At 36.9% G+C, this 24,582-nt stretch overlaps 2 protein-coding genes across 3 annotated transcripts in view; both read left to right on the plus strand.

Annotated features, from left to right (window-relative positions):
• The window catches only part of LOC117406662 (cytoplasmic protein NCK2), a 55,162-nt gene extending 40,531 nt beyond the window's left edge, over nt 1-14,631 (plus strand). For both annotated transcript variants that reach the window (XM_034010870.3, XM_034010869.3), the window contains exons 3-4: nt 9,893-10,614; nt 12,500-14,631. In XM_034010870.3, the coding sequence (XP_033866761.2) occupies nt 9,893-10,614; nt 12,500-12,694 (917 nt within the window). In that variant the 3' untranslated portion in view covers nt 12,695-14,631. The remainder of the gene's footprint in view (nt 1-9,892; nt 10,615-12,499) is intronic.
• A 4,001-nt stretch (nt 14,632-18,632) lies between these two features.
• LOC117406911 (otospiralin-like) lies at nt 18,633-24,271 on the plus strand. Its single transcript, XM_059029082.1, has 6 exons — nt 18,633-18,842; nt 18,953-19,090; nt 19,350-19,395; nt 20,109-20,140; nt 21,565-21,591; nt 23,809-24,271. The coding sequence occupies exons 2-6, from the start codon at nt 19,027-19,029 to the stop codon at nt 23,991-23,993; spliced, it is 354 nt and encodes a 117-aa protein (XP_058885065.1). The 5' UTR covers nt 18,633-18,842; nt 18,953-19,026; the 3' UTR covers nt 23,994-24,271.
• The last annotated feature ends 311 nt before the right edge of the window (nt 24,272-24,582 follow it).

The following is a 24,582-nucleotide window of genomic DNA, read 5'->3' on the forward strand; positions in this document are numbered from 1 at the left end:
CTGCTTTAGAATGCGAAGGCAAAAAAAAGAGCACATTTAACTTGCTTCAGTTGCATGCAGATTTTTTAAATATTTTTTCATTCCCTAGAAAAAATAAGGCACCCTGCTGACACTGCAGTTAAAAGAAATCGGACACGTTTACAGACATCCTGGTGTTACTTACGTGGTATTTATGCAACTCACCAAATTTACCCGCCAGTTGGCTGTCCCATTATCTGACAGCAGACGTCCTTTATGGCTCCAAATGGCTATTTTGGGGGAACACCATTATTCTCCAAAACTCAAATTTCATGTTGTCTTATATAGTAGTTCACATCATAAAACCACAGTTCAAATAGGCTGTTTTTTCAGACAATTTCAGAAAGAGAGGCAAAGGATTGAACTGGTCAAGATTGCAAATATGTGCTTTTGCTTACCAAAGTCTTCGACGTTTTAGGGGGGGAATTGGCACTTATATTTTCCTGTGTGACAAACTTGCAGCATTAATAGAAAATCTAAGTAGACGGCAAAACGAAGCTTTGAGTAGTTTGACTGCAGGGACAATTTCATGGACTAACGCAACTCTGCCTGTTTACACATCTAATCCTGACAGACGTCTTTAGAGGGCTGCAAAAGAACATCTGTCTGTTCCCTCCATGACACCAGTTCAATTTGTCATTTGCTTTGGGCATTCATGTTCGGATATACGTTCAAGATTCAGATATTCGTTTGTATATTCGTTTCTCAAAGCTTTATCAAAATCATTATATGTAACACTGTATTAAAGAGTTAAACTACCAGAAATTGTGTATTTTGGTCTTTGTCACAGTAATTGGTGGTAATGTTCACGTAATGGTTGTATTTAACTTTTAAAGTGTAGGATGCATTTTTAAAGTTGAAAAAGCGATCTCTGACACAATATCACATGTACAAGTTGCAGTTCATCAGAGATGCAGTTGGTGTGAGTGTGTATTGCAATTCCCCAAGAAGCAATTTTATATAATAGTACATTGTATAGCTTTGGCATCATTTCGTATCCCAATGGAGTGCTAACTGTGGTTTAGAAAAAAACGTGAGATAAAAACCCATCAAGATAAAAATAAATGCATTTTCTTGCAAGTTTTTATTTGTTTTGCTGCCAGCTGTTAGTCTTCGCCATTCAACGAATAGTAAACCACCTCCCAACTATAAAACAAAGAGTTGAGTGTTGACCTACCCAATAATCAATCCCCTGACACGAGTACCTTTACAGAGAATCCAAAAATGAAACCATTAAAACCATCTCAAAATGGTGTTTATTTAAGCAAGCTTCTCAAATGATCAGGTCCTATCCTATGCCAGGATATATGGCCGCAGTCTGAGTCTGGCAGTCCCTGGGTTAGAGAGCTGGTGTCCTAGGACTTTTAGATACTATGTTCAGGATCTTTGGAATTCTCTACCCAGTGTAATCAAGTGTGCAGGGACAGTAGATATTAGATATACGTTCAGTTGAAGACTTATGTTAATCCAAACACCTATAACAGTGATATACAGGTAGCACTGCCACACTGATATTTTTAGTTCTATCTTGAGAATGATTTATCCAGTTGTGGTGAAGGTTATATCCTGGGAATTGATTGTCTGTTTTTTATTTTTTTTATTTTATTTTGCATTGGAAATTCCTCATTCTTTTTCATGGCACTGACAACTTATGCTATGTTTTTTGTCATGGCTGAGTGGAATGAATGTTTCCATACCTTGTTATTTTTGCAGGTTTGCAGCCTACTCTAGATTTCATTCTTTACCAGTAATTTGCAACTGAAATCACAGATTGTATCAAGGAAAATGCTTTACATTTTTCCCTCAGCAATGAGAAGTGATTAGTTTAGGGCATTTTATTTCTGCTCTCAATGTGTCATTTTTTAGTCAGAAGAGAGTCAGTCGGGGGAGCTGGAGAAAGAAAGTTGAATAAAAACCATTCCCTAGACAGTAGAGTTTCATAACAGCATTTGGTTTTTCTTGAGCTGTCTATCGATTGGAATAAATGTAGGTTGAATCTAGGTATTGTAAAAATTAAATTATAATCCACAAACATTTTCTTTTACAGAAATTGTGCTATATTAGAAGTGACCATCATGTTCATACATAAACTTTCATAACCCTTATTTCAAACATACAATTTGACCCTTCAGTAACACAGGTATTGTATCACCATTGGCCTTCATTTTGTGTTATAAAAACAGTCATAGACAAACTCAACACCTACATTAGTGGAAAGTAAGAGGAATACAACAAAAACCATTATTTTCAAACTCTTTTCTACCAGGTTCATAAATGAAGTCTGCTAATAGACCATTTAAAACTAGCTATTTTTATCCCACAGTTTGAATACAACAAAGTCCTTTTTAAAATAATAAATAATAACATATCCACAGCTCTTGATTGACAGTTGATGCAGTTCTTTCGTTTAGCTTTAATAATTTAAAAGCACCCTCTGAAGAAAGTGTGTGTGTGTGTGTGTGTTTTAAATCAGCTTGTTATATTTGTGTGATATTTTGATTATATCTTGTACAGATTTTTTTTTTGTTTGTTTCGTCTCCCCTCTCCCTGTTTCCAATCCTGGCTCCAAGGCACCTAGCTGCCAGGGGAACATTTACCAGGGCAGTCAGGTTAATGTGTATGTAATAGAATTCTTGTTGCTTCAGTAACTGATGATCAGGGGTTACTCTGTTTAAAATAATAATAAGCCTGCTCATTGTTCTTTTGTAAATATGTTGTATGTCATTTGTGAGTCAAATGTTGCTCAATGGTTTTCTGCACCACAGTAGGTCATTTAAATTGGACATTACAGTGAATGGTTACCCAATTTAATAAACTCTTTTAATCAATTTAAGCATATTTTTGTTTTATTTTTTAAAGATAATTTACATACCAGTCTGCACACATACATGTATTTTTTTAGTTTCTATTTCTTTTTACTTATGTTTCAGTATTCAGTTGTGCACAAATATTATTATTATTATTATTATTATTATTATTATTATTATTATTATTATTATGATTTGTTTATTTAGCAGATGCCTTTATCCAAGGCGACTTACATAGACCAGGGTGTGTGAACTATGCATCAGCTGCAGAGTCACTTACAACTACGTTTCACCCGAAAGACGGAGCACAAGGAGGTTAAGTGACTTGCTCAGGGTCACACAATGAGCCAGTGGCTGAGGTGGGATTTGAACCGGGGACCTCCTGGTTACAAGCCATTTTCTTTAATCACTGGACCACACAACCTCCTGTATTGAGCAATATATTATGATTAGGTACACATTACGTTTGATAATACATTCAAATGTATTCAGTTATAAACACAGTATATACACATTCATTTTAAGGTATAAAAAAATAATATATTTTCTAGCAATATTTAGGTGATTACAGAGTAGATTACATTAACACATTAGACAAATATAATGTGTTCTAGTAATATCTTCCACAGATTTATGCTTAAAAAAATACTGGCTGTTGGTGTGTGGTAGCAGGCACCAGCTTTTCTTATCTGATTAGGAAGTAATATTATTATACTGGTTATTTAATATTCTCCGAACAGCAGAGAGGATTATTTTTGCTCACAATGCAAGGGCAGCCGCCTTCAGTAAACATCCTCTAGATCAATTCCCACACATACAGACGCCAGTCCCTTTGTAGACGTTAAGAAGTAATGGCTTGATTGCTCAGTGGGGCAAATTATCAGCCTTTTACTCATTGGGAACTAGGTTTTATCCATGTTGAATGTTTTATATAAGTTTCCATTGAGAACGACATTGTTTTATTTTTGAATAGCAATGCACAATACAAAAGCAACACAACTTGCCACATGTTCAGTCTTTGGAGCTGCCCTGGACTCATTTGTAGTGTATAATATAAGGTCACAATCTTGTACTGACATTATCTTAAATAAACATGTAGCAAATGCCAGCCAGAATGTAAGCCAGATTTGACATCACTGGACAAGTGTGAAATGAAATATGAATTGTTGTGAGTTTTCATATTTTACCATGAGCCTATTTAGGTACATGTCAGTCTGTGACTTTTAATATGTTTTTTTTTTTTTTTTTTCAGACAGTACATTTCTCGTACAGTTTTTTTTATATATATATTTCTAAATACCACACAAGTATTCACACCTGAGATTTGCCTTGAAGCAGCACTCCTTTGATCTTCAAAATAGCCGGATGAAGCCTCTCGGAACTCGCTTGCTTTATTCTCTTCTTTGAACAACCGTGTCTTTGCATGAGAATATAAATAAGCTTCTTCTGCCTTTTCATTTTTTAATTGACTGACTGTGGATGGACGGTAGGAGGTAGCTTTGCTGGCAGGTTAGTTCGGAGGCTAAGCTGAATACCTCCCTGTATGAGGCCACCGGTCACAGTGGAGTTGGCTGAGAGTTTGCTAGCACGGGTTCCGTGAAACCCCTGAAAAATAAATCAAGGCAGATGATGATCTCTTCCCACCCTAGTACAGTATGTACTGTACAGCCCTTTTTGTTCAAATTTGGAAACAATGTTTATATTGGCATTGAAACACAGTATGTGCTTTAGAGAGAAATTGCTAAGATTTATAGACGGAGTACCATGACCTCCTTTCAGACCCTACAGTATGTTGAGCAGTGTTTTCTATCGGCAGCCCTACAGCTTGTGGGAGGAAGCAAACTGCCCCTGCTTTTATAAGCACACTTACTGCCTTATGCTGTGCCCATAACTGCATGAGCAGTAAACAGATTACTTTTATGCAGCAGTGTGAACTTTGCAGTTCTGCAAACAGCTCACATCTAATGTGTGGCAAAGCCAGCTAGACTCAAGAAAATAATGATGTGAAGGCTGTGTTTCCGACAGGATGAATGGCAGTTTACTGCATCAAAGAACACATTTTCTAAGCTTCTGCGGAGCTGCAGAATGTTACTTTTTTCTGAAACAAAGTAAACCAGTAAATATTGCTGATCTAGAAGTAAACGGCTCAAAGTGTAGATTTTGAAGGTATCTTTATTGTTCCTTAGTTGTTTCTTTCTAGTCTTTTTCAGGCAAGTACTGCCTAGAATACAAACGAGTGCTTTAAGTAGGTCGTAAATCACTGTCCATTTGAGGCAGAAATAACTCTAATCTAATGACTTCAGAAATCTCTATGAACACTGTTGTCTAAGTTTACACTGAAAATGCTGGACTTTTTAAGTTATTGATTCGTGTTCCCTATTCTCAAAAAATAAATCTCAGCAAATTTAACATTAGCCCTGGTTATTTTACTGGAGGTCTTGGTGAATGTTACCGATGGCTCTAATTTTGCATACAGGATTCATGTTACCCTTATTGACCTATTTGTAAACATTTTCGGAGACCTTGTTTTTCCAAGCTTATTTAGCCTTTGTGGTGGTCTACCTTTCACTGATGAACACAATGAATCATCATGCTCTCTTTTCTCAGCAAGCTACTGTACAGTCTGCAGTCCCCGCCCCTCTCCTTGACTTTGCACTGACCTTCTATTCCATGAACAGTCATGCAAGCTCTCCTGCTGCATCCCTGCTCCTCACTTACTCCCACTCACTGCATGGAGCCTTTAGACCATGGCAAAATAGAATTAAACTGTAAAAATGAGGAAGGGGTAGGACTGCTGAGTACAGGCAGCAAATGACTTAAACACCACAATTTTCAGGTGTTTATATGGCTCTTTTTATTTTTATTTTGTTGTTTGTTTTTTTAATGTGTTTTTTTCACCTCTTGGGTTTTGCTGGAAGAAAAACCTTAAAAAGCTGCTGAGATTCTGTCTTTCTGTTCAGCCGCTGGGTCCCACTGTAAAAGAAATAGTGGCCTTATCCTACATAACTATTTAATATTTTCTGTTCAGAATGGCCTGCTTTGCATGTAGGATACATCACGAGATTCCTTTCTCTTATAAACATTACTTATGGCTTGGTTGGCTGATTTAGACAGTGTTTCATGAAATTCATATGATATTTTGAAGTCTTTTTTGAGCATCCTGGTCAGGCATTCAGGAGTTGCTCTTGGTTTTTGCTGTTGCAGCAGCTTCAATGATTATATATATGTTAGTCTGACCTAATTTGGATGTAGTTGAGCAGTAAATAATAATTTCAGAAGTTTCCAAACTATATTTAGTATTTTTAAGCCTTGTCTGTACATCTCCAACGCCTCTTTCTACTCCCCACAGCCAGCACTTGACTAAATTGGGTTTTGTATTCAAGCTTGTTAGGCATATTACTCATTCAAATTGATTGTTGAATTGCTGTGATGGGAGATAAGAGCACAGCTAGCAGTTTCCTCCAAGAACTTGCATTCAAAGCCTTTTAAAACAATATATATTTGAAGTGGTTTTCCGGTGATTCTATCATGACTTACTGTAGCTGAGCTCAAAGGAGTGCATTTTTGATAAGGATTGTAATTCTGCACCAACAAACAGTGAGGCAAGTGCTGTAGACTGGGGGCCAATTAAAAGTAGAGGGAGTGGCATTATGCAAAGGCAGATGATTATATTTTAGAACATGTATTTATTTCACATAGTAGATGTTTGGTTATTGTACCTTTTTATAAGGTGGGGATAACGTCTTGCATTCAACACAGACTTTGCTTTCACGTTTTATTTGATAAAGTGGCACCTCTCCATTTTTTATTTATTTTTTTTAAATAAAGGTTAAACCCATGAGCTACTGGATCGGAGGCATATGTCCTACAGTATCAGAGTGTTCTTTTCTGTTAAGTGAGTATCAACAGGCAGGTTGACAGACAGAGATCTATTTCATTTGACTAGTTGTACTGATATTCTTTTGTTGCTGTTTAGATTTGTTAAATGGCCTCCTTTTTGTTTTAAACATGTTTCAGTACCCTGCTCTCCTAAAGGTAGCTGCTTAACCTAAAATGTGTGCCCTATTTATAAATTGGGATTGTTAACATGAAACATAATACCAGGCCCTACCTCTTCTTAATCTGAGCCACACACAGTTCTGTCATTCCTGTTACTTTATCAGATACATGTGGTCCTAAATATAGACAATCAAGGTGAATGACAGGCCATCTTAGCCTCTCTGTGACTCGTACTGGATAGCTGGCCTGCTACTCATTGAATTTTACAAAAGGTGGAGGTATGATTGAATGTAACATACAGATGTTTAAATACGTCTGTGCGCATGGGTGTCCTGCTACTGTAGGTGGTTTTCTTTTTGCTGAAAATCACATCCCCCAGAGTGTCAGAAATGCAGTTATCTAAATCCCAGTTAATTAGTGTGAGTAGGCTGTGTTTAATCAGCCATTCTGTAATGAAACATTTGAGCGCTTTGTACTTTTAGAATGTATTAGAGCTTACAAAGAGGAATTAGCCTTTGCGCACCTAATTCACAGAATGGTAGAAATGATGTCAGGGGTCTGGGCTTTTCCTTCAGTCTCTCTCTATCATGGAGCCGGCTGATCGGCTGTATCAGTTTTGTGTTTTTGTTGCTAAGACATGTTCTTAGCTTCAAGTGTCTGAAGGTATATCAGCCCTCTCTTCCATGTTGGTTCACAGACACATTACAGTCCCCAATGCTGTTTTTTTTCATGGATAGAGAGAGAAGCCCTTTCTAGTTAGAAATGTAAATAATACATGCTGTGCCATCCTGCTGAAGGTGTGAATGGCACAGAACAAAAGATGTGGGGATTCCTAATACCTGTGGACCAAGGAGGACTGCTCAATAGCTTCTGCAGTTCTATAATTCTCAAATGTTTTCAAATTAAGAAATTAAAAGTTGAATCATGGGGCACTGAAAGAAACACTGAAGCTAATTTGTGAACACTTAATTGGACTATTCTAAAGAAAGATTTAGAAGCAGCAGGCATAATGGTGCACGGAAGAACTATACAAAGTCACCTGAACACAGAAGAGTTGTGTGCACGTAGACCTTTACCAGAAGACTCTTCAGAAGTGAAGGAATATATACAGCTGTCTCATGATTTTTTTTAAAGAAAATTCATAAAAACAAACCATCTAAAATGTGCCAAGAAATACAAACAGGAATCTGAAGTGTTCTTCAACAAAATGCTCTGGTCCAACTGGAGTAAAATATAACTTTTCCCCAAAAATGGACCACAGTATGTTTGGAGATTTAAAAAAAAAAAAAAAAAAAAAAGAGAAAGAGAAAGCTTTTAATGAAGAAAACCTTTTACCTACAGTTACTGTACTGTAAACATAGTGGTGGTTTGATCAGCAGTTCAGGGACTGGAGACCTTAATGTGATTGAAGATCGAATGAATGCAGTCATGTATCAGAGCATTCTACAAAGTACAATGATAGCAGCTGCTCATAGACTGATTGGCACACCATTCTTCTTCCAACATGACAACGACCCAAAGCATACGGCTAAGCCAATTCTGGAATTCTTGAAGAAAACTAAGATAAGTTCGGAAATGGCCTTCGCAGTCACTAGATCTCAATCCAATAGAAATGCTTTGAACTCATCTGAAAAAAGCTCTAGCCAAGCTTTGTGTATCCAGTCTGTCTGAGCTGAAGGAAATATGTAACACAGAATGGACCCAGATTTTACCCACAAGATGAAACACACAGGTTAAGAATTATAATGTCTGAAAGCCATAATAAAAGCTAAAGGAGGACACACGAAATACTAAAGCAGGAGTGCCAAAACTTTGAGATAAGATTATTTGTTAAATTACTAGAAATTGTGTATTTTGCTTTTTGTTGTAGTAGAAAGTGGTTAAGGTTTACGCATAGGGTGCCCATGCTTTTTGACTGACTAAATCCAGTGAAATGTTTTATAGCAGCTCAGATGAAGCTGCAAGAGGCAGCAAACTGCCTTTCCTAAATACACCTCCAGGTTTTTGGGTTTTTTTTTATGTTTGTGACAAACTGTGATGAACTATCTTCAAACTGTCTGTTTTTCATTTGTGACTGTAATGCGTTGTGGGGACAGCTCCCTCTGCTGACTGACAAAGAGGCATTCCTTCATATTCCAGATCTGAATGATTTAGTACCAGATAGTTCCAAAACGTCCCCTTGACTAAAAATATGTAGAACCTCAAACCCACCATGCAGTTTTTAAATCTATGAAAGGCTGGTTGTCACCTTTTTTTATATTTGTACTATTGAACTGATTTATTGGAGAAGGTAAAAACAAATACTGTATAAAAATAGCCTATAAAATATTGCATCATCACATAGTTATGGAGCATAAGTTTGTTTCTAAAGTTCTGTTTGTCCCGCCAGATTCCATGAATAAATTACTGCTTAGCAACTTGGAGAGGAAAAACTTCTCATGTCCACATTTTACAGCTTCACCACACAAGCTGTGTTTCGGAAAATAACAATGAAATCATTTACCAGAAGACTCTTCAGAAGTGAAGTATACACAGCTGTTACTTGCTGTGTGTTAACTGACCATTATTTCAGATTACAAATGTAAAAAATCTGAAATTAAAATGTCGTTTGAGGGAATTTCACAATTCAACTTCTTTTTTTATTTTTTTTATAATTATGTGAAGAAAAAGATGGTCTTTAAAGATCAGTTAGTGTGAATTTGCAGACCGTTACAAACTGAACTTTTTTCTTTTTTTGAAAGAGAGGTTGAATGATATGGAAATGAACGAGTCGTGCTTCTGGGTATTCTTACAGTTTATTTTATTCTGCAGTCGACTGGGGAATCTCAGTATGTGCATCAGAATTCTGGAAACTGTCTTGTCACTATCTTTCAACAGCAATCAGTTTCCCTATCTGTTTAATACAACTACCTCATATTTCTGCCTACAGTAAAGCTGCTAATTTGCAATTTACCCGTGCTGCATTTTGTTTACTTCATAATGTTTAACACACTAAAACTAGTTCTTGAGAGCATGAAAACATCTACAGCTGACCTTTTTTTTGTGTTTTTTTTTTTTTTTTTTTTCAGGCCTGGGCAAAACAAAGAGGAAGACGAGTGCGCGAGATGCGTCGCCTACCCCCAGCACAGATGCAGAGTACCCGTCCAATGGCAGCAGCGCAGCCCGCATCTACGACCTCAATATCCCCGCCTACGTGAAGTTCGCCTATGTGGCGGAGCGGGAGGACGAGCTGAGCCTGGTGAAGGGCACGCGGGTGGCAGTAATGGAGAAGTGCAGTGACGGCTGGTGGCGTGGCAGCTACAATGGACAAGTGGGCTGGTTCCCCTCCAACTATGTAGTGGAGGAGGGGGAGGAGTCCACGGCTGACTCCCCTAGCTTCCTCACCTCCCGGCAGGGGCCCTCCGTCAGTAACGGCCAGAGTACCAAGGTCCTCCACTTGGTCCAGACATTGTACCCTTTCAGCTCTGTCACTGAGGAGGAGCTCAATTTTGAAAAGGGGGAGAGCATGGAGGTGATTGAGAAGCCTGAGAATGACCCAGAGTGGTGGAAATGTAAAAACTCAAGAGGACAGATAGGGTTGGTACCCAAAAACTATGTGGTCATTGTAAGCGATGGCCCTGTCATGAGCAGCTCTCACGCTCCTCAGGTAAGCTGCACTGGACCCTCTCCCACGGGCAAGTTTGCAGGACAGGATTGGTACTATGGGAATGTGACGCGGCACCAAGCAGAATGCGCCCTTAATGAGCGAGGGGTAGAGGGGGACTTCCTCGTTCGGGATAGCGAGTCATCGGTAAGTGGTGTCTGCTTCAGGCTCTGCCATGCCTGATCATCCCCAGTTAATAACTTTGATATGTAGCACTGCAGGGGGGAGGGGTGGGGGGGGGTACACTTATTATTCTCACCATTCAGTTTTCTTTATTTTGTTACATTTTACATGAAGCCAAACTATTTAGAATGTTTTAGGGTAACAACAAAGAAGATTATTACAATGCATCACTATATTATTATTTATATATATTGTAAGATAGCAGGGAGGGGGTTAATATCCTCCCTGCATGAAAACCATGTGCAAATGCACATTGATTGAATTTAATTGTTTAATTATAATTTATTGATTAGTTATTATCCCCTGCACCTAGCTATCATTGTAAATTAGAGCCAGGTGCAGGGTATTTAAAGAAAGCAGCCAGTGTGCTCGGGGCTGCTGTGTGGAGAACCCGCTTGACAGTGTGCACAAGCATATGAAAAGGAAACGGCTTAGCTGTCCTGCAAGATAGTTTAGGTTCCTGTTCTATGTTTTAGTTAATGCTCAAGAAAGAGCTAGGTGTTTGTTTTGTTTATTTTGTTTTTCTGTGATTATTAAAAAAAATAGCGCAAATTGTTTTAAAAAAACCTCCGTTTATGTGTCCTGGGTCTATTTTTAAAGGGGCAAAGAACCCAAGTGGGTGCAAGTTTTATTAAAATATATATATATATATATATATACACACACACCAAGCATCAAAAGAAACTTATCACTATTAAAACATTTATTTTCGAAAAAAATAAGGTATATAAATGATGGGCATTGACAATGTTTTTGGTTTCTTTTTAATCACTTGATCATTCATCCTTGACCATGACACGCTTGAGTGACTATCACTGAAGCATATGCACTTAATCACCTAATTAGTGAGACAGTTGATTGGACACTGGATATGGAGTGATTTCAGTTGTTGAACTGTCAAGAGAGCATCGCCTTCGTGCAATTGGCATGTTGGAGGCTGGACTAGGGAAGCGTACTGTGGCTCGTCGTCTTGGGTGCTCACAGCCAGCAATTTCAAACCTGGTGAGACAGTATAACCAGACACACTCTGTCAATGACATGCCACGAACTGGTAGACTAAGAGTCACAACATCTGCCCAAGATCGACAGATCATTTTGCAGCATCTTCGTGATGTCAGTTGTTAATCAGCACAATAAAAAGTCACTGCACCTGCTCTAAAACAGAGTTTGTATTTTTCGATCACATCTAGTGAATTTTATCCAAATATAAGTGTTAAGTTTCTTTTGATTCTCAAATATAGGGAAGCATTAAAAGCAGAATAGATCTTGAAGCTATTTTTTTCTTAATTGAACAGCAGATTTGATCTCCTATTTTTTTTTTTTAACATTGTGCGACCTTGAGGCAACAAATCCAAGGTGTTATATGTGGCATTCCCACTTACAGATATAATATAATACATTTAGCAATACTAAAGCAGGGGTGCCAAGACTTTGAAATAAGATTATTTGTTTATTTGTGTAGTTATTTTAATCAAACACAAGGTGGCATCCATGTTTCGATTCATTCATTGCAGTAGGCTAAAATTCAACATTGAAGTGGAGTAATATACTTTACAAATGTGGTGTAATTACTTTATAAGAAATTGTCTGTGAAGAAAGTTAATTGAATGACATATTGTATCTTTTACTTCTCAAAGGAAGTTATTATTAAGGCTAACTGAGAACAAACAGCTTTTTTTATATTTGGTTTAATGGGAGATTGGATGTTAAGTGGCTTTCCACATGCAGGACTACTGGGCAGAATAGACCATGGGAGGAGTCAGGAACCAGCTTCTAACTGTGACCTTTGTATCTATCAGTAACTAGCTAAATCATTTGTTTCTATTAAATTATTTTCCTCTCTTCACAGCCTAGTGACTTTTCAGTATCGCTGAAAGCTTCAGGAAAGAACAAGCATTTCAAGGTACAGCTAGCGGAAGGAGTGTACTGCATCGGCCAACGCAAGTTTGGCTCCATGGATGAACTGGTGGAACACTACAAAAAGGCTCCCATCTTTACAAGTGAACATGGAGATAAATTATACCTTATTAAACCGCTGCAGTGACCCCGGCTCTGGTGTTGGCCAAAGTCCGGCCTGTCACAACTAGAAGCCTTAGTTTTGGACATTCACTTTTACAGAGCAGAGCCATTTCAAACACTTCAATTATTATTTTTTTTATTTAAGCTACACATTCTGGGTGATTTTGCTCTGTTGGCTGTTCTTCCCCTTTATTTGTGTATATGCCTGTTTGTCTTTCAGTTCTGTGGAACACATTCAACCTTCCCCAAGGTTGAAAATAATAAAACTTCACTAAGTGACCATTTTAAGCACTCTCTTTATGCCTTGGCTGAAAGCTCCCCTACAGATGTTTTGCTTTGTTAGAAAGTACTGAGAAGACTTGCCATTCTATTGAAACAGTAGTAGTGCAATTCAAATCACTCACATTTCCTTTTAAAACAGAAGGTAATTGGGGACAGTCTGAATGCACTGAATCTGCAACTTACAGAAAGAAAAGGAAATTGCAGAAGGCTTATCAGCTGTAACTGTGAATTCTGTGGCTTTTGCTGAACAGGTAGCCCGTTGCAAATCGTCCTAGAATCTAGAGGCACTCTCTAAATTGTGTGCTCTTGTTAGTACAGTGAAGAGGATGCTAATTAAAACAATATTATAGAACTACTTTTCTGCAGGAAGATTGTAGGGAAAATTTAATACAAAGAAAAAGTGTTTGTAATTTGCATCTGAGGCATCTCTCAAAGTTATCATTTACAGTAGAAAGAATGTTTTGTTAATGTACAACCAAATGTGCCACCCACATAATGCTTGTCTCTGCCCTACTGCTTGTTTGAAAAATGATTATGTATTTAATTCTCAGAGTAATATGTATCTGTAGCTGACTGTGGACACTAATACATAAGATTAATACAAAATAGATATATATTTAATTTTGGGATTATAATTTGCATTGGAAATGTATGTTTGTTTACAAATGAAAGGCTGTTGACCATAAATTCTCATCCATTTTAAAACTAAATATGTTTGTCTGGTCATTTACTGTGATTTTATTGTGAGTCTTATTTTATTTAAATGTTTCAACTGTGTAAAGCCATTGTTTCACTATTGGAGAATGCTACAAATATGTTTTACACAGCACAAGTTAAATGTGTTTGTGGCCTTGACATTGACCCTGTATGGCTGCTATTGAGGTCACATGACTTTAAGATTTCTGTATGGGAAAGAATGCTTTGAGGTATTGACGTTATATTTGGTTCAGTCATGTTCTATTTCAAAAATGTGTTTTTGCATTTTAACTTTATCTTTAAGATCAGTACATTTCAAATAAACATCTAACAAGGGATCTTTTAAGAGTGTAAAAGCAAAATTATGATTATTTGTTTTCTGAAAAGGTATTTTTATTTAACATCTTTTACAAATGTCTTGGAAAATAAGTATGTATATAGTTTTTACTAGATTTGTTCTCGTTGTTTGAGCTTGCTGTGCTACATTTAAGACTCCTTTATTAAGTGTGATTGATTTCCACAGTGATCTACAAAAACTTGAATGTAAACCAGTATGCCACCCTGTTTGAAGGTATAGTATATTTACTATCCCAAAGTACAGTTTCTTTAAATTGTTATGTATGTGAAGCTTTGTAATGGTCATGGCTATCTGGTACATTATAAGCAAGCACTGCAAAGCAGAGTGCTTCAAGGTCTTGATCCTCTGCCCATCATTCCAGATTTTGGGTCCCAAGATCCATACCTTTTCCCATATATCGAAAGACAAGATGATTGCAATAGTATCATAAGAAAGAAACACTGCACACTCATAAATGCTTCCAAAAGTGTAAAGTCTATTCTGCAGTTGTAAACAGATTCATCAGGCCTCTCACTCTAAACAACTCTTGCATGGAGCATTGAACATTGAAGGAAAAAATAAATAATCTACTCATAATTTTGTATTGTATATGATGATATTAATAAAGAAGGGTGTTTAGAGCTGCAGATCTTTTGTGTAATAGTGATATGTATTACATATGCCCATCCTCAACTCCAGGGGAAGTTGTACTAAACAATTTCTTCCCGGTGTCATTTTGAATTTTTTTTTTTTTTTTTTTTTTTTCTTTTTCTTTCTTTCTTCGTACTGTGGTGTGTGTTGGTAGACAGAATATGAAACCGTAGAAAACCCATCTTCCAGATGTGGCTGTGAGGTGAGTCTTTGTGGGGTACATAATCTACCTGTAGAGCAAGGGTCTCCAATCCTAGTCCTGGAGAGCTCCAAATCGTCTGGTTTTATAGGTGTCTGTGTCATCAATGGCTAAAGATCTGGAACACATGTTCATCTTGACAAATTAAGCCAATAATTGGTGCAATTACATAACAGAGCTCGATTGAAATGAAAACCAGAAGCCCCAGTAGCTCTCCAGGACCAGGACTGGAGACCCCTACTGTAGAGTATATGCTGTGTGTGTACATCTGTTTTAGAGTAAAAGATATCTGCTATTTCCGTTTATTCCAGCAGATGTCACTGTAATATTGGCCGAAACTATGTTGGGGAATGAGACATGCATGTGTTTTTCTGAACCATTGAAGCGAGTTTGTGAAATAGTTAATGATGGTGTTCTGCTGTTTGTAAATTTAATTTTAAAGCACCATATAAAAATTCTACTACATTCTGGTAAAATATACTGTAGTTCTCCTATTTTAAGGAGTTGAAGTCCTGGAATATAGAATTTGTGTGTTTGTATGTGCAACAGGGCAGTATTTCATTAAGTAATTTACTGTATGAAAGTGTAGTTGTACACTTATACAGCAAGTGTACTCCCACATAGCTCAAAACAGCAACAATAATGTGCAGATCAATCTCAAAAGCTTTCTGCATCTTCAATACTGATCTAACCACGAAAGATTTACTGTTGGTTGTGTGCAGTATCATACATTTTAACAGTAGCAATTGTTGCAAAGGAAAAATAATTTGTGTCACTGAACAGTGTTCAGAGTCAGATTCCTGTGTGCCCAACCAGACATCACAGACAGCTCTAAAATGGTTTTCAGTGTAAATGTATTGTTTCTACTAAAATATGCTAAAATTAAAATAATAATAAAGATGGGAGACAAATATCTAAACTTTATTTCCCACAGAATATAAATTGAATTGTTATAGGACTGATTGAGGACCAATGAGAGTGCTTACCAAGCGGAGAAGGCTTAAATATTTTATTTGCATTTGTTTTTCATGGGATTTCTTTTATTTATTTATTTATTTTCATTCTTCCTGCTGGTACAGTTGTTCATTATAGACTCAGGAGCACCATCCTCATCAAGAATGCATCTGAGCATGGCAACTTTGTTTAGTGGAAGTAGTTCTCAGCATTACTGTGTACTGACACTGGACCTGAATCATTTTATACAAATCTACCATCAGGTAAATGTGAGCATGCATATTTATTGTGTTTTTAATTATTGCATATTGGGCAGATAGGACTGGTGTGGATGTATGTGTTGTATATTACATACATGTTTTCTAATAGATGCTTGCCAGATTATTAAAATAGTAAATTTGGATATAAAGCCAATAGAGTTAATTTACTCATTTAAAATAATTGAATACAATAAAATAAATATCAGTATAAGGCTTATATTTAAAATGACAGATCCCAACGGATAACCAGCTATTATTAAATATGTGTTGTGGCAAAGGGTGATGGTTAAACTAATACAATGTTTTGCTATGATGTTGTGGATAATGGTGTCAACCCATTCAAGTCCAGTTTACAGAGGAAAACCCAGATAGTGTACACAACAATCAACTGGTGATCGGATTTTACAGTAAATTAATTCTTTATTGAACCAGCTTTTATAAAAATAAAAAAGGGCAAACTCCCAGCTTTTATCAGGATTGATGGTCATTGCTGGATTTTCAATCAGGGCTGACAAATGTAATTACGGTATTGTAAAACTTAACTGTTGTGCAGTATTCCTGTCACAATGGTGATATGTATAATAATGTGAAGAGATGTCTTCCCTCTTTTAAAATCTCTCCTGGGAACTGGGTAGCATAGTAAATGAGTAGGTAGGTGTTAGGCCTCTGGGCCCATTAACAATTTCTGAAACATTTTATTTATGTGTGTGTTAATATTGTCTAGACCATGGGAAGGTAGCTTGTTGAGCAATCACCTACTCCACTGGCCCCTTTGCTCCTGCGCATCTTATTATTGGTTCAACTGTTACTGAGGTCCAATTTTCAATCTGAAAAAGTGGACTGTCTACAAAAGATGAGTGGTTTCAAATGCACATATTGTCAAGTCGGAAAGAAGCAAAAAAATCACATTTGTTGAGAACACAGCACTATAAACATGATGCCATTAATAACAGGGATAGATGGATGGGGCATTCACCTGTGTTTAAGAACAGCATAAAAAAGACTGCATTTGGCTTTTAAAACACTTTATATTGTCCAATACATGTTACTTTAACATACTGGTTATTACAAATAGCCATTAAACTGCAAACTAGGACTTGCATGAAGAATTAGAGTATTGATATTACTGTTTAGCAGAGCAAAGAGAAGTTTAGGACAAGGATGGATGCAATATAAAATACTAATAGAAGATGATGATGATGATGATAATAATAATAGACTAAAAACCAATAAGTAACATTTTGACTGATGAATACATGCTGTGCACTGAGGGTTGGGCATGTCTTGCTTACTTAGCTACACTCTGACCTTGCCTGCTAAATTAATAAGTGATATCCCTAAATATACAGTATAATTGCCTGCAGTGGTAACCCTTAATTATCAATTTTCTAGAAATCCAAAACTATTAGACTACTAAATATACATTGGTGTCTGTGAATAGATAATAATCCCATATTCAAACACACACCAAAGAAAAAGACTGGACAAAGTCAACCATTCTTTGTTTGGCTTACACATAGAATTGCAACTTAAGGTTGCACAGAAAAACAGATTGTCCTTCCTCATCAGCCAAAGGGTGTCTCAAGGTTACAGCTGGAAAATATTGGTGAAGCACGAATGGAAATGAACAGCAATGCTTTGGCTTGCAGTCCCAAAGAGACTGCTGTTTTTCCTCCATTAATTTAACTGCTCAACTACTGCCTTTATTACCGTAACGGTACACCGCTGTTCAGTGAATGCTTAACCTTCTATAAACAACAAAAAATAAAGACAAAGATTATATATTAGCGGATATTTTAAAAAAGTAATCCATTTCAGTTACTTAATTGTAACTAGTTTACAGTAATTAATTACTTTAAAAAAATAACTAGTTACAGTTACAAATAGTTACTTCTCAGGTACAGTTTAAATTTGAATAGAGATTTTTTTCGGTTTGGTCAGCCTACAGTTTGAAATATTCTTTGAAGATTGATCTATCGAACCCACTCCTTCCCACCTCTGATGACATTTTGTAGGGAAACGATGTGAAAGCGTGTTTGTGTGACATGCAAGACTTGACTTGCACTGAAGTGCTTTCTAGATTTCCATACTGTGCATTACGACTTGGTCCTTTTTTAAATGTCTAAAAGTACTCTGTTAGTTTTTCACATAAAATGTAATCTGTTACCTACTTGAAAAAGTAACTATTGCAGTTACAAATTACTGAAACGTATTCAGATTCCAGTAATGCGTCACTTCCCAACACTGTAAATGGTGTGGGCACTATTGAAACGGTTCCTAATAAACAGGACACAATATGTGCTTGATCAGAATTCCATGTGCAATGATCTCGTAGATACTGCTTGCTCCTTACCTGTTTTCAGTGTTTTGGGTATTAGGTTTATTTTAAGGAATAGACCTAGACTACTTTCATAGACCTGGAAAACCATTAAATTTCTCACATTCAATGTCTAATCAAGTTCCATCCAATCATACAAGGTGAATTAGTCTAGCCTTGTCATAACAAGGGTACAGTCTTTCCAAGCCAGTCTGTGGTCCATACAAGCTCCGGTTCTGTGCAGTAGCGCTGGTCTTTTCCATTTTCCACCAAGCCCATGATCTGAATACATCAAATTTACTGTCTGGATCTCTTTTTTTTTGCCACATCGGTGCTAGATCTTGAGATGCAATAAGAAAGTAAGCAGCAAGGTATGACATACAGAGTGATCTTGTGAAAAGCAAACACCCTCGGTCTTGATGCTAACGCTCAGGTCTTTTAACTAGAGTTCCCGTTCAAGGAAGAACACTGAACCAGGTACAGTAGGACCGTTGTTTTTAAATGAATATGTTTTCATAAATCCTTTAGTGGAATTCTGTACTAAAACTGACATTTATTTATTTATTTTTTTAAATATATATATTTAGTCTAAGCAGCCAGGCTCTGTGAAGGAACAGAAGATCCATTTCAGCCAGGATTATACCAGAGGCTTTGAGAAGCTATGAATCGTCTTTGTGCTTTTCTCCTGGTCTCCTGTTTCATCCTTGGCCTTTTATCTTTAATAGGTATGTGAACTATTTACTTACGGGCTCATTAGGTCTGAAGCACATACAATCCTGGCTGGGGAAAAAGACATCAGAGAAATGAGATAAAGATTGCTCAATTACTGTCGGCTCTACCTGTATCTCCCAGATATCCTTGAGGGACGGTTCATACAATCATACAGCAGCATATTCTTAAATGACCTTGTAATTCCATTCAAATAGATAAGGGAAATCCAGCTATTAATCCGCTAGAAGATTTAGCACTCTCTTTTTTCCCCAGCTACTCAGTCACTTGAAAAGCAGGCATATGGAGCCCACAGCCAGCAGTAAGTAAAGGAGAATCCCAGATTTTAGTTTCATTATGTTTTTTGTTTTGTTTTTTATTGCTGCATTTACATCCAGGTTCTTAAACAGGTTGGAAAGAACTACCAAACTGCTGACTGTTTGTTTTACTAAAGAAACAGGGCCACATTAAAACCAAGAGAACAGAAAAGAGAAACATACACAACACAGAAAAGTTAATATTACAGATCTAGGAAGAAAGAATGATGCCAAGAGCATATCAAAGTTGTTTATTTTTACAGTGCTCTCGTTCGTTCATTCATTCATGTTGACAGAAAATTGTTCTATGCTTCACTATCTAAAGACCCGCCAGTAATTCACATGCATAGAAAATGTCACTTTTTTTATGTTTGAGATAGTGAAGTAGGGAGAACTGTACTTTTGTCACATTTATGGCTGAATAACTGACCTGAAGTAACATTAGCTACAGTAGATATCAGGTTCTATGAAACCATGTATTTTGTTACACTAAATTACTTAGATGAAGTATGTATGACATGTTATCAAATTATACTAGCTAAGGGTAGATTTATCTGGAACATCCCAGTTCTTAACCAATACAATAAAAAATCAAATGGTTTATCAGTGTTCCTAGTCTGTGAATTGTTTTTAGATGATATTCATTTGAAAGGTGCATTAACAAGAATTACTAATTTAGCTAAAACGTTCTCTTTATTTGTACTTCTTTAACTGTCAGGGAAACACATGTTTGTACCAGACCATTCACAGGTACGTGTGTTACTGCTCATTTTCATCCTCTGAGCGCAAAATAGATTTTGAATAAATAGATTTTTTTTTTGTTCTCTCTGGTAACCTGATTTTACACACAAATGTACATGTAGGTGTTTATATGAAATATATAGCCTTCTAATTTCCTGCCCATTTCCTGTTACACTAATCATAAAAGAAGCATGCAAATCTACTTCTGATACATAATAAACACCTCCTTTCTACCAATTTAGCTTGTTTCTGATACTATGTAGAAATTAATATATTTTGCTGATCATGATTTATAAATGGTGAGCAATTTTTTCGATTTTTCCAGTTGATATTTCCTGCAATAACTGACCAGTCAGACTGGAAGGAATTCCACAAGAAGCAACACAGAACTTTAGAACTCTGGCTGGAAAATAATTGTGTGACAGAGATTATGAAACCTACTGCATGGGGTAGGTGTGTGATAAATGAGAATGTAATACCCACCCTCGGGATGGGATGCTCGGGTGGGCGTTAAATACTTATATCACACACTACCCCATGCATTATTCTTTATATCTCTGCTGCAGCAATAGAATGTCCATATAAACTGTGTGCTCAGACAGGCTGTTTATAAGAAGAGACAGCTCATTTATCAACAGCATACTTTACTATTTATAATTAAAACAAAAAAAAAAACATAATGGGTAAACATGGATCTATAACAGAACTTAAACCTGTGGTTCATCATAAAGCCTGTTGCTGAGATATGCATTTATTTTTTGATGACATCATCATAGGATGTACACTGTTGTGCAGAAAATCTATATCTGTTCATCTGTTAGGTAATACTGCTTCTACTTATAATAATCCCATTAATTCAAGTATTATGCATTACCTATTCCTATGCCACTCTTTGAAATACCATACTTTTGTATAAGTTGTTAGAAATTCGGTTTATAGATGCAGCACTGTGTAATAAACTATTGAGAAAGCCATCCGGACTAACACAGGGAAGCAGTTTGACCAATATGACAACCTCAACATTTCACATTTACTCAGAACAATTTTGTGAAAAGCTTTGTCTTATCACAGTACATCAGTGTGATTAAAAAGTTGGTAGTGCAGTTAAGGAAACCTGTACTATCAAAAACATTCATGGCAAGACAGAGACCCATGGAGTCCAAATACCTGGAGATATCATCAACACATCTATGTTAAAATAAAAGGCAAAACTAACACATCCACAGTGTGTAGGATGCATCAAACTGCTTAATGGTATAATGTAAAATGTTGCTTTTAAAAGTATGCTTTATATACAGTGTGGGTGGATCAAAGGCATTCCATTTTGTAAGAAAGAATTAAAAGAGATTAGGGGCAGCCATTAAATTAATATGTTAGCATGATTTTTGATTCCTATCATTTTCTTTTTACTATTTCCTTTTTTTTAATTTTAGGAGCAGACACCAATGAAGATGACAAAGGTGAGAATTGTATCAGTATATACATTTATAGTTTGGGAGGTATGGTAAATGGCATGTATTTAAATATCTAATTAACTCGCATGCATTGTTAGATTATTATTTTTCTTTTATTTGGCATACTGCTGGCTTGAAAAATGAAATTTGTGTAACATAATTTTGTTGTTAGTTAATTATTAACAAAATGTCCTTTCATTTGTCAAAGGCATTTCTCATAGCTTTGTACTTGAAAATTGGCAAGGCAACTTTATCTGAACAGTGGGAAAATGGCATGACTTTGAGCTGAGGATTAAAGCTGTCCCCAGTAGTTAGAACAAGGTCATTTCACACTCTTAACGCTCCTGAAAAGAGCTGCGCAGAAATGTTATTTTTTAAGTCAGCTGTGGGCCAAAAAAAGTCCTGTTGACATTCACAAAGTGCCACCAGATCATACTGTTCACTTTAAATCTTTTATTATTATTATTGAGTCATTTGGCAGAATCTTTTATCCAAAATGACTTACAGAGACTTGGGGGTGAACTATGCATTACAACTTCTTCTGCAGAGTCACTTGCAATACCTCGGTCCTACGTATCATCCGAAGGACAGGGTACAGGGTCACACAGTGAGTCAGTGACTGAGCTGGGAATCTCCTGGTAACAAGCCCCTTTCTTTAACCACTGGACCACCAAGCCTTGAACAGAGTGGCATAATCTTGTCACATATAACTGAAACAACAAGCCCCGACATCTGAAGGGCACATCCAAAGTGAACTGACACACGGCAAGCTGACAAACTTTTTTTTTATATAACTGATCTCTACTTTCTGTCATTTCCTTTTGGTTTGGGCATGTCAGTATTAGGAAAAAAATACAGAATCATAGCTGAAGCGTGTCACTTTGTGCATGACGGTGGTTAGTGGGTGCACTCATGGATTTCATTTATGGTATCTTGTGAACTGAGTGAATCATGGCTTTTCAGACTAACCCCAGGGGGAATATAACCAAATCTCACTATTCCAAAGAGCTGAGCAGCACCTGACTGCATGTTATTATCTTTTACAAAATGCCCTGTATCTGCTGAACTACTGTTGTTTTATAAATTATAGGTGGGAAAGGTAAATTAGGTACAGTAGATCTGGTAAAATGGTGACTTTGTTTCCATAGGGGTATAAGTCTTTGGTGGTTTTCTTTTCTTTAACAATCTTAAATAGATGCATGCTGTTTAAAGACTGGTGTAGGTCTTGAGATTTGAAGTTGTTGTCACACCTATGCTAAGGAAATCTGTCAAAAAAGCAATATGTATTGCATATCAAATTGGTAACAGAAAATTAAATATATACGGTTCTTAGAGTGGAAGTGCAGTTGATTTCCGCTGCATCGGAGCTGTACATTTGAGAGCAGGCAATGCAATATAGGTGGCACATTTTTTGCACTCCATGTTTAAAAACGTCCTTATTCTCTTGTTTTGGTTAGGTGATGAAAAACTCTTCTTTCTTTATTTCAGCATCTTTGTGTCGTGTTGGGCTTTTACCTCAAGGTTCAAACTTTCGCTCAATAGATAGATACAGTGGACTCAATTCAGCTTGAAGTGGTGACTTATCTTGTGTGTCGCTTTCCCTGCAGTATAACCTCAGTGCTGGTTCCTTTAATGCGTTTCAGATCTTGTGTGCTTTGGTACTGCTTGTTCCATTCTTCATGGTATAGTTTTCTGGTGTTCAGTTTTCCTTGGCTGGCTTGTTTCAGATTGTACTGCACACCATAGCTTTTATCAATTAATTCCTTTTTGTATCCCACTCACTAAAATTCCTTTTCAGCGTCCTGTAGATGCTGGTTTGGATCAGCCTCTTACAAGAACTGTAGCAATTACCATTCACTTGACAATATTGTGTGATGTTTAAAAGTTTAAGAATTGGTGAGGGGTGCTAAATCAGTATGTTTGCTGTTTTCCCATGCTTTTCTCATGGTTATACTATGCATTTACAGTAGTTACCATGGTTTGCCATGTTTTTTTAATATGCTTCACCATACCTCTCTGGGCTTTACCATGCTTTGACTATACTTTATTACACTTTGCTATGCTTTTACTATAACAAACTTATTAGGGGAAGCAGTAAAGAAACTGGAAAAGTAGAGCTGAAAACAGTCCAGGGCTAAAGAGGTTGAATATGATAAAAAAAAGTGATGCTGTATTAAATTATGCATAAAACTACTGCTGTAAAAATTGCCTCCCCTGTCCTAGGAGATAGCCGGGAGAAGCGCAGCATGCCCAACTGGAGTGGCTCTGCCTCGGATTTCTTTGCCTGGGTGGAGCAGCTTCGCTCCCATGCAGGATATGCGAAGATGGATGAACTGGCCAGAACCTTCTGGGCTCATTTCCCCTCTGCCTCCAGACTGGGCTATGAGGTCCCAGAGCCTGAGGAGTGAATAGAGAGACAGCAACAGACAGATGTGAAAACACATGGTCACCAGCTGCACAAGTCAACATCTGCCTGCAGCTCCCTACTGAATATGGACTCTTTATATAAGACAAAAGATTGCTACACGTTTCACCTCCTATTGTTTGTATTCAAATTGCAGGGCATGTAGTAAATTAAAACAAATGAAATGTACATTACTGCTGTGTTAAAAGTGTGTTAATGGAAGTTTAGTTTAGACCACTCACAGATTTTGCCAATATGCAATAAACTTTACAACACAACAAAGGTTGCTTAGTTGTCTGATTATCTGTTGTATCTTCAAATCAGCAAACCATTTGTAGGTAAGATCTTCTAAACCACTTTCTGAGTGGGAACACTTAAGGTCTCTTGTTGCTCTAAAACATAATTAAAGTAATTACAGATGGCTTTATGCCTGTACAGTCAATATTCTAATTTAAGTACTGCCATTAGAGGAAATTGAAAGCACAGATAATACGTCCGGAAGAAAATATCTGTTATTGATTACAGAAGATGTGCGTCGGCTGACTCCGAAAACTAACCTACACAACCTGAAAATCTGCTTGACATGCTATGTG

Source organism: Acipenser ruthenus, chromosome 8 (assembly GCF_902713425.1).
Source record: "Acipenser ruthenus chromosome 8, fAciRut3.2 maternal haplotype, whole genome shotgun sequence".
NCBI lineage: Eukaryota > Metazoa > Chordata > Actinopteri > Acipenseriformes > Acipenseridae > Acipenser > Acipenser ruthenus.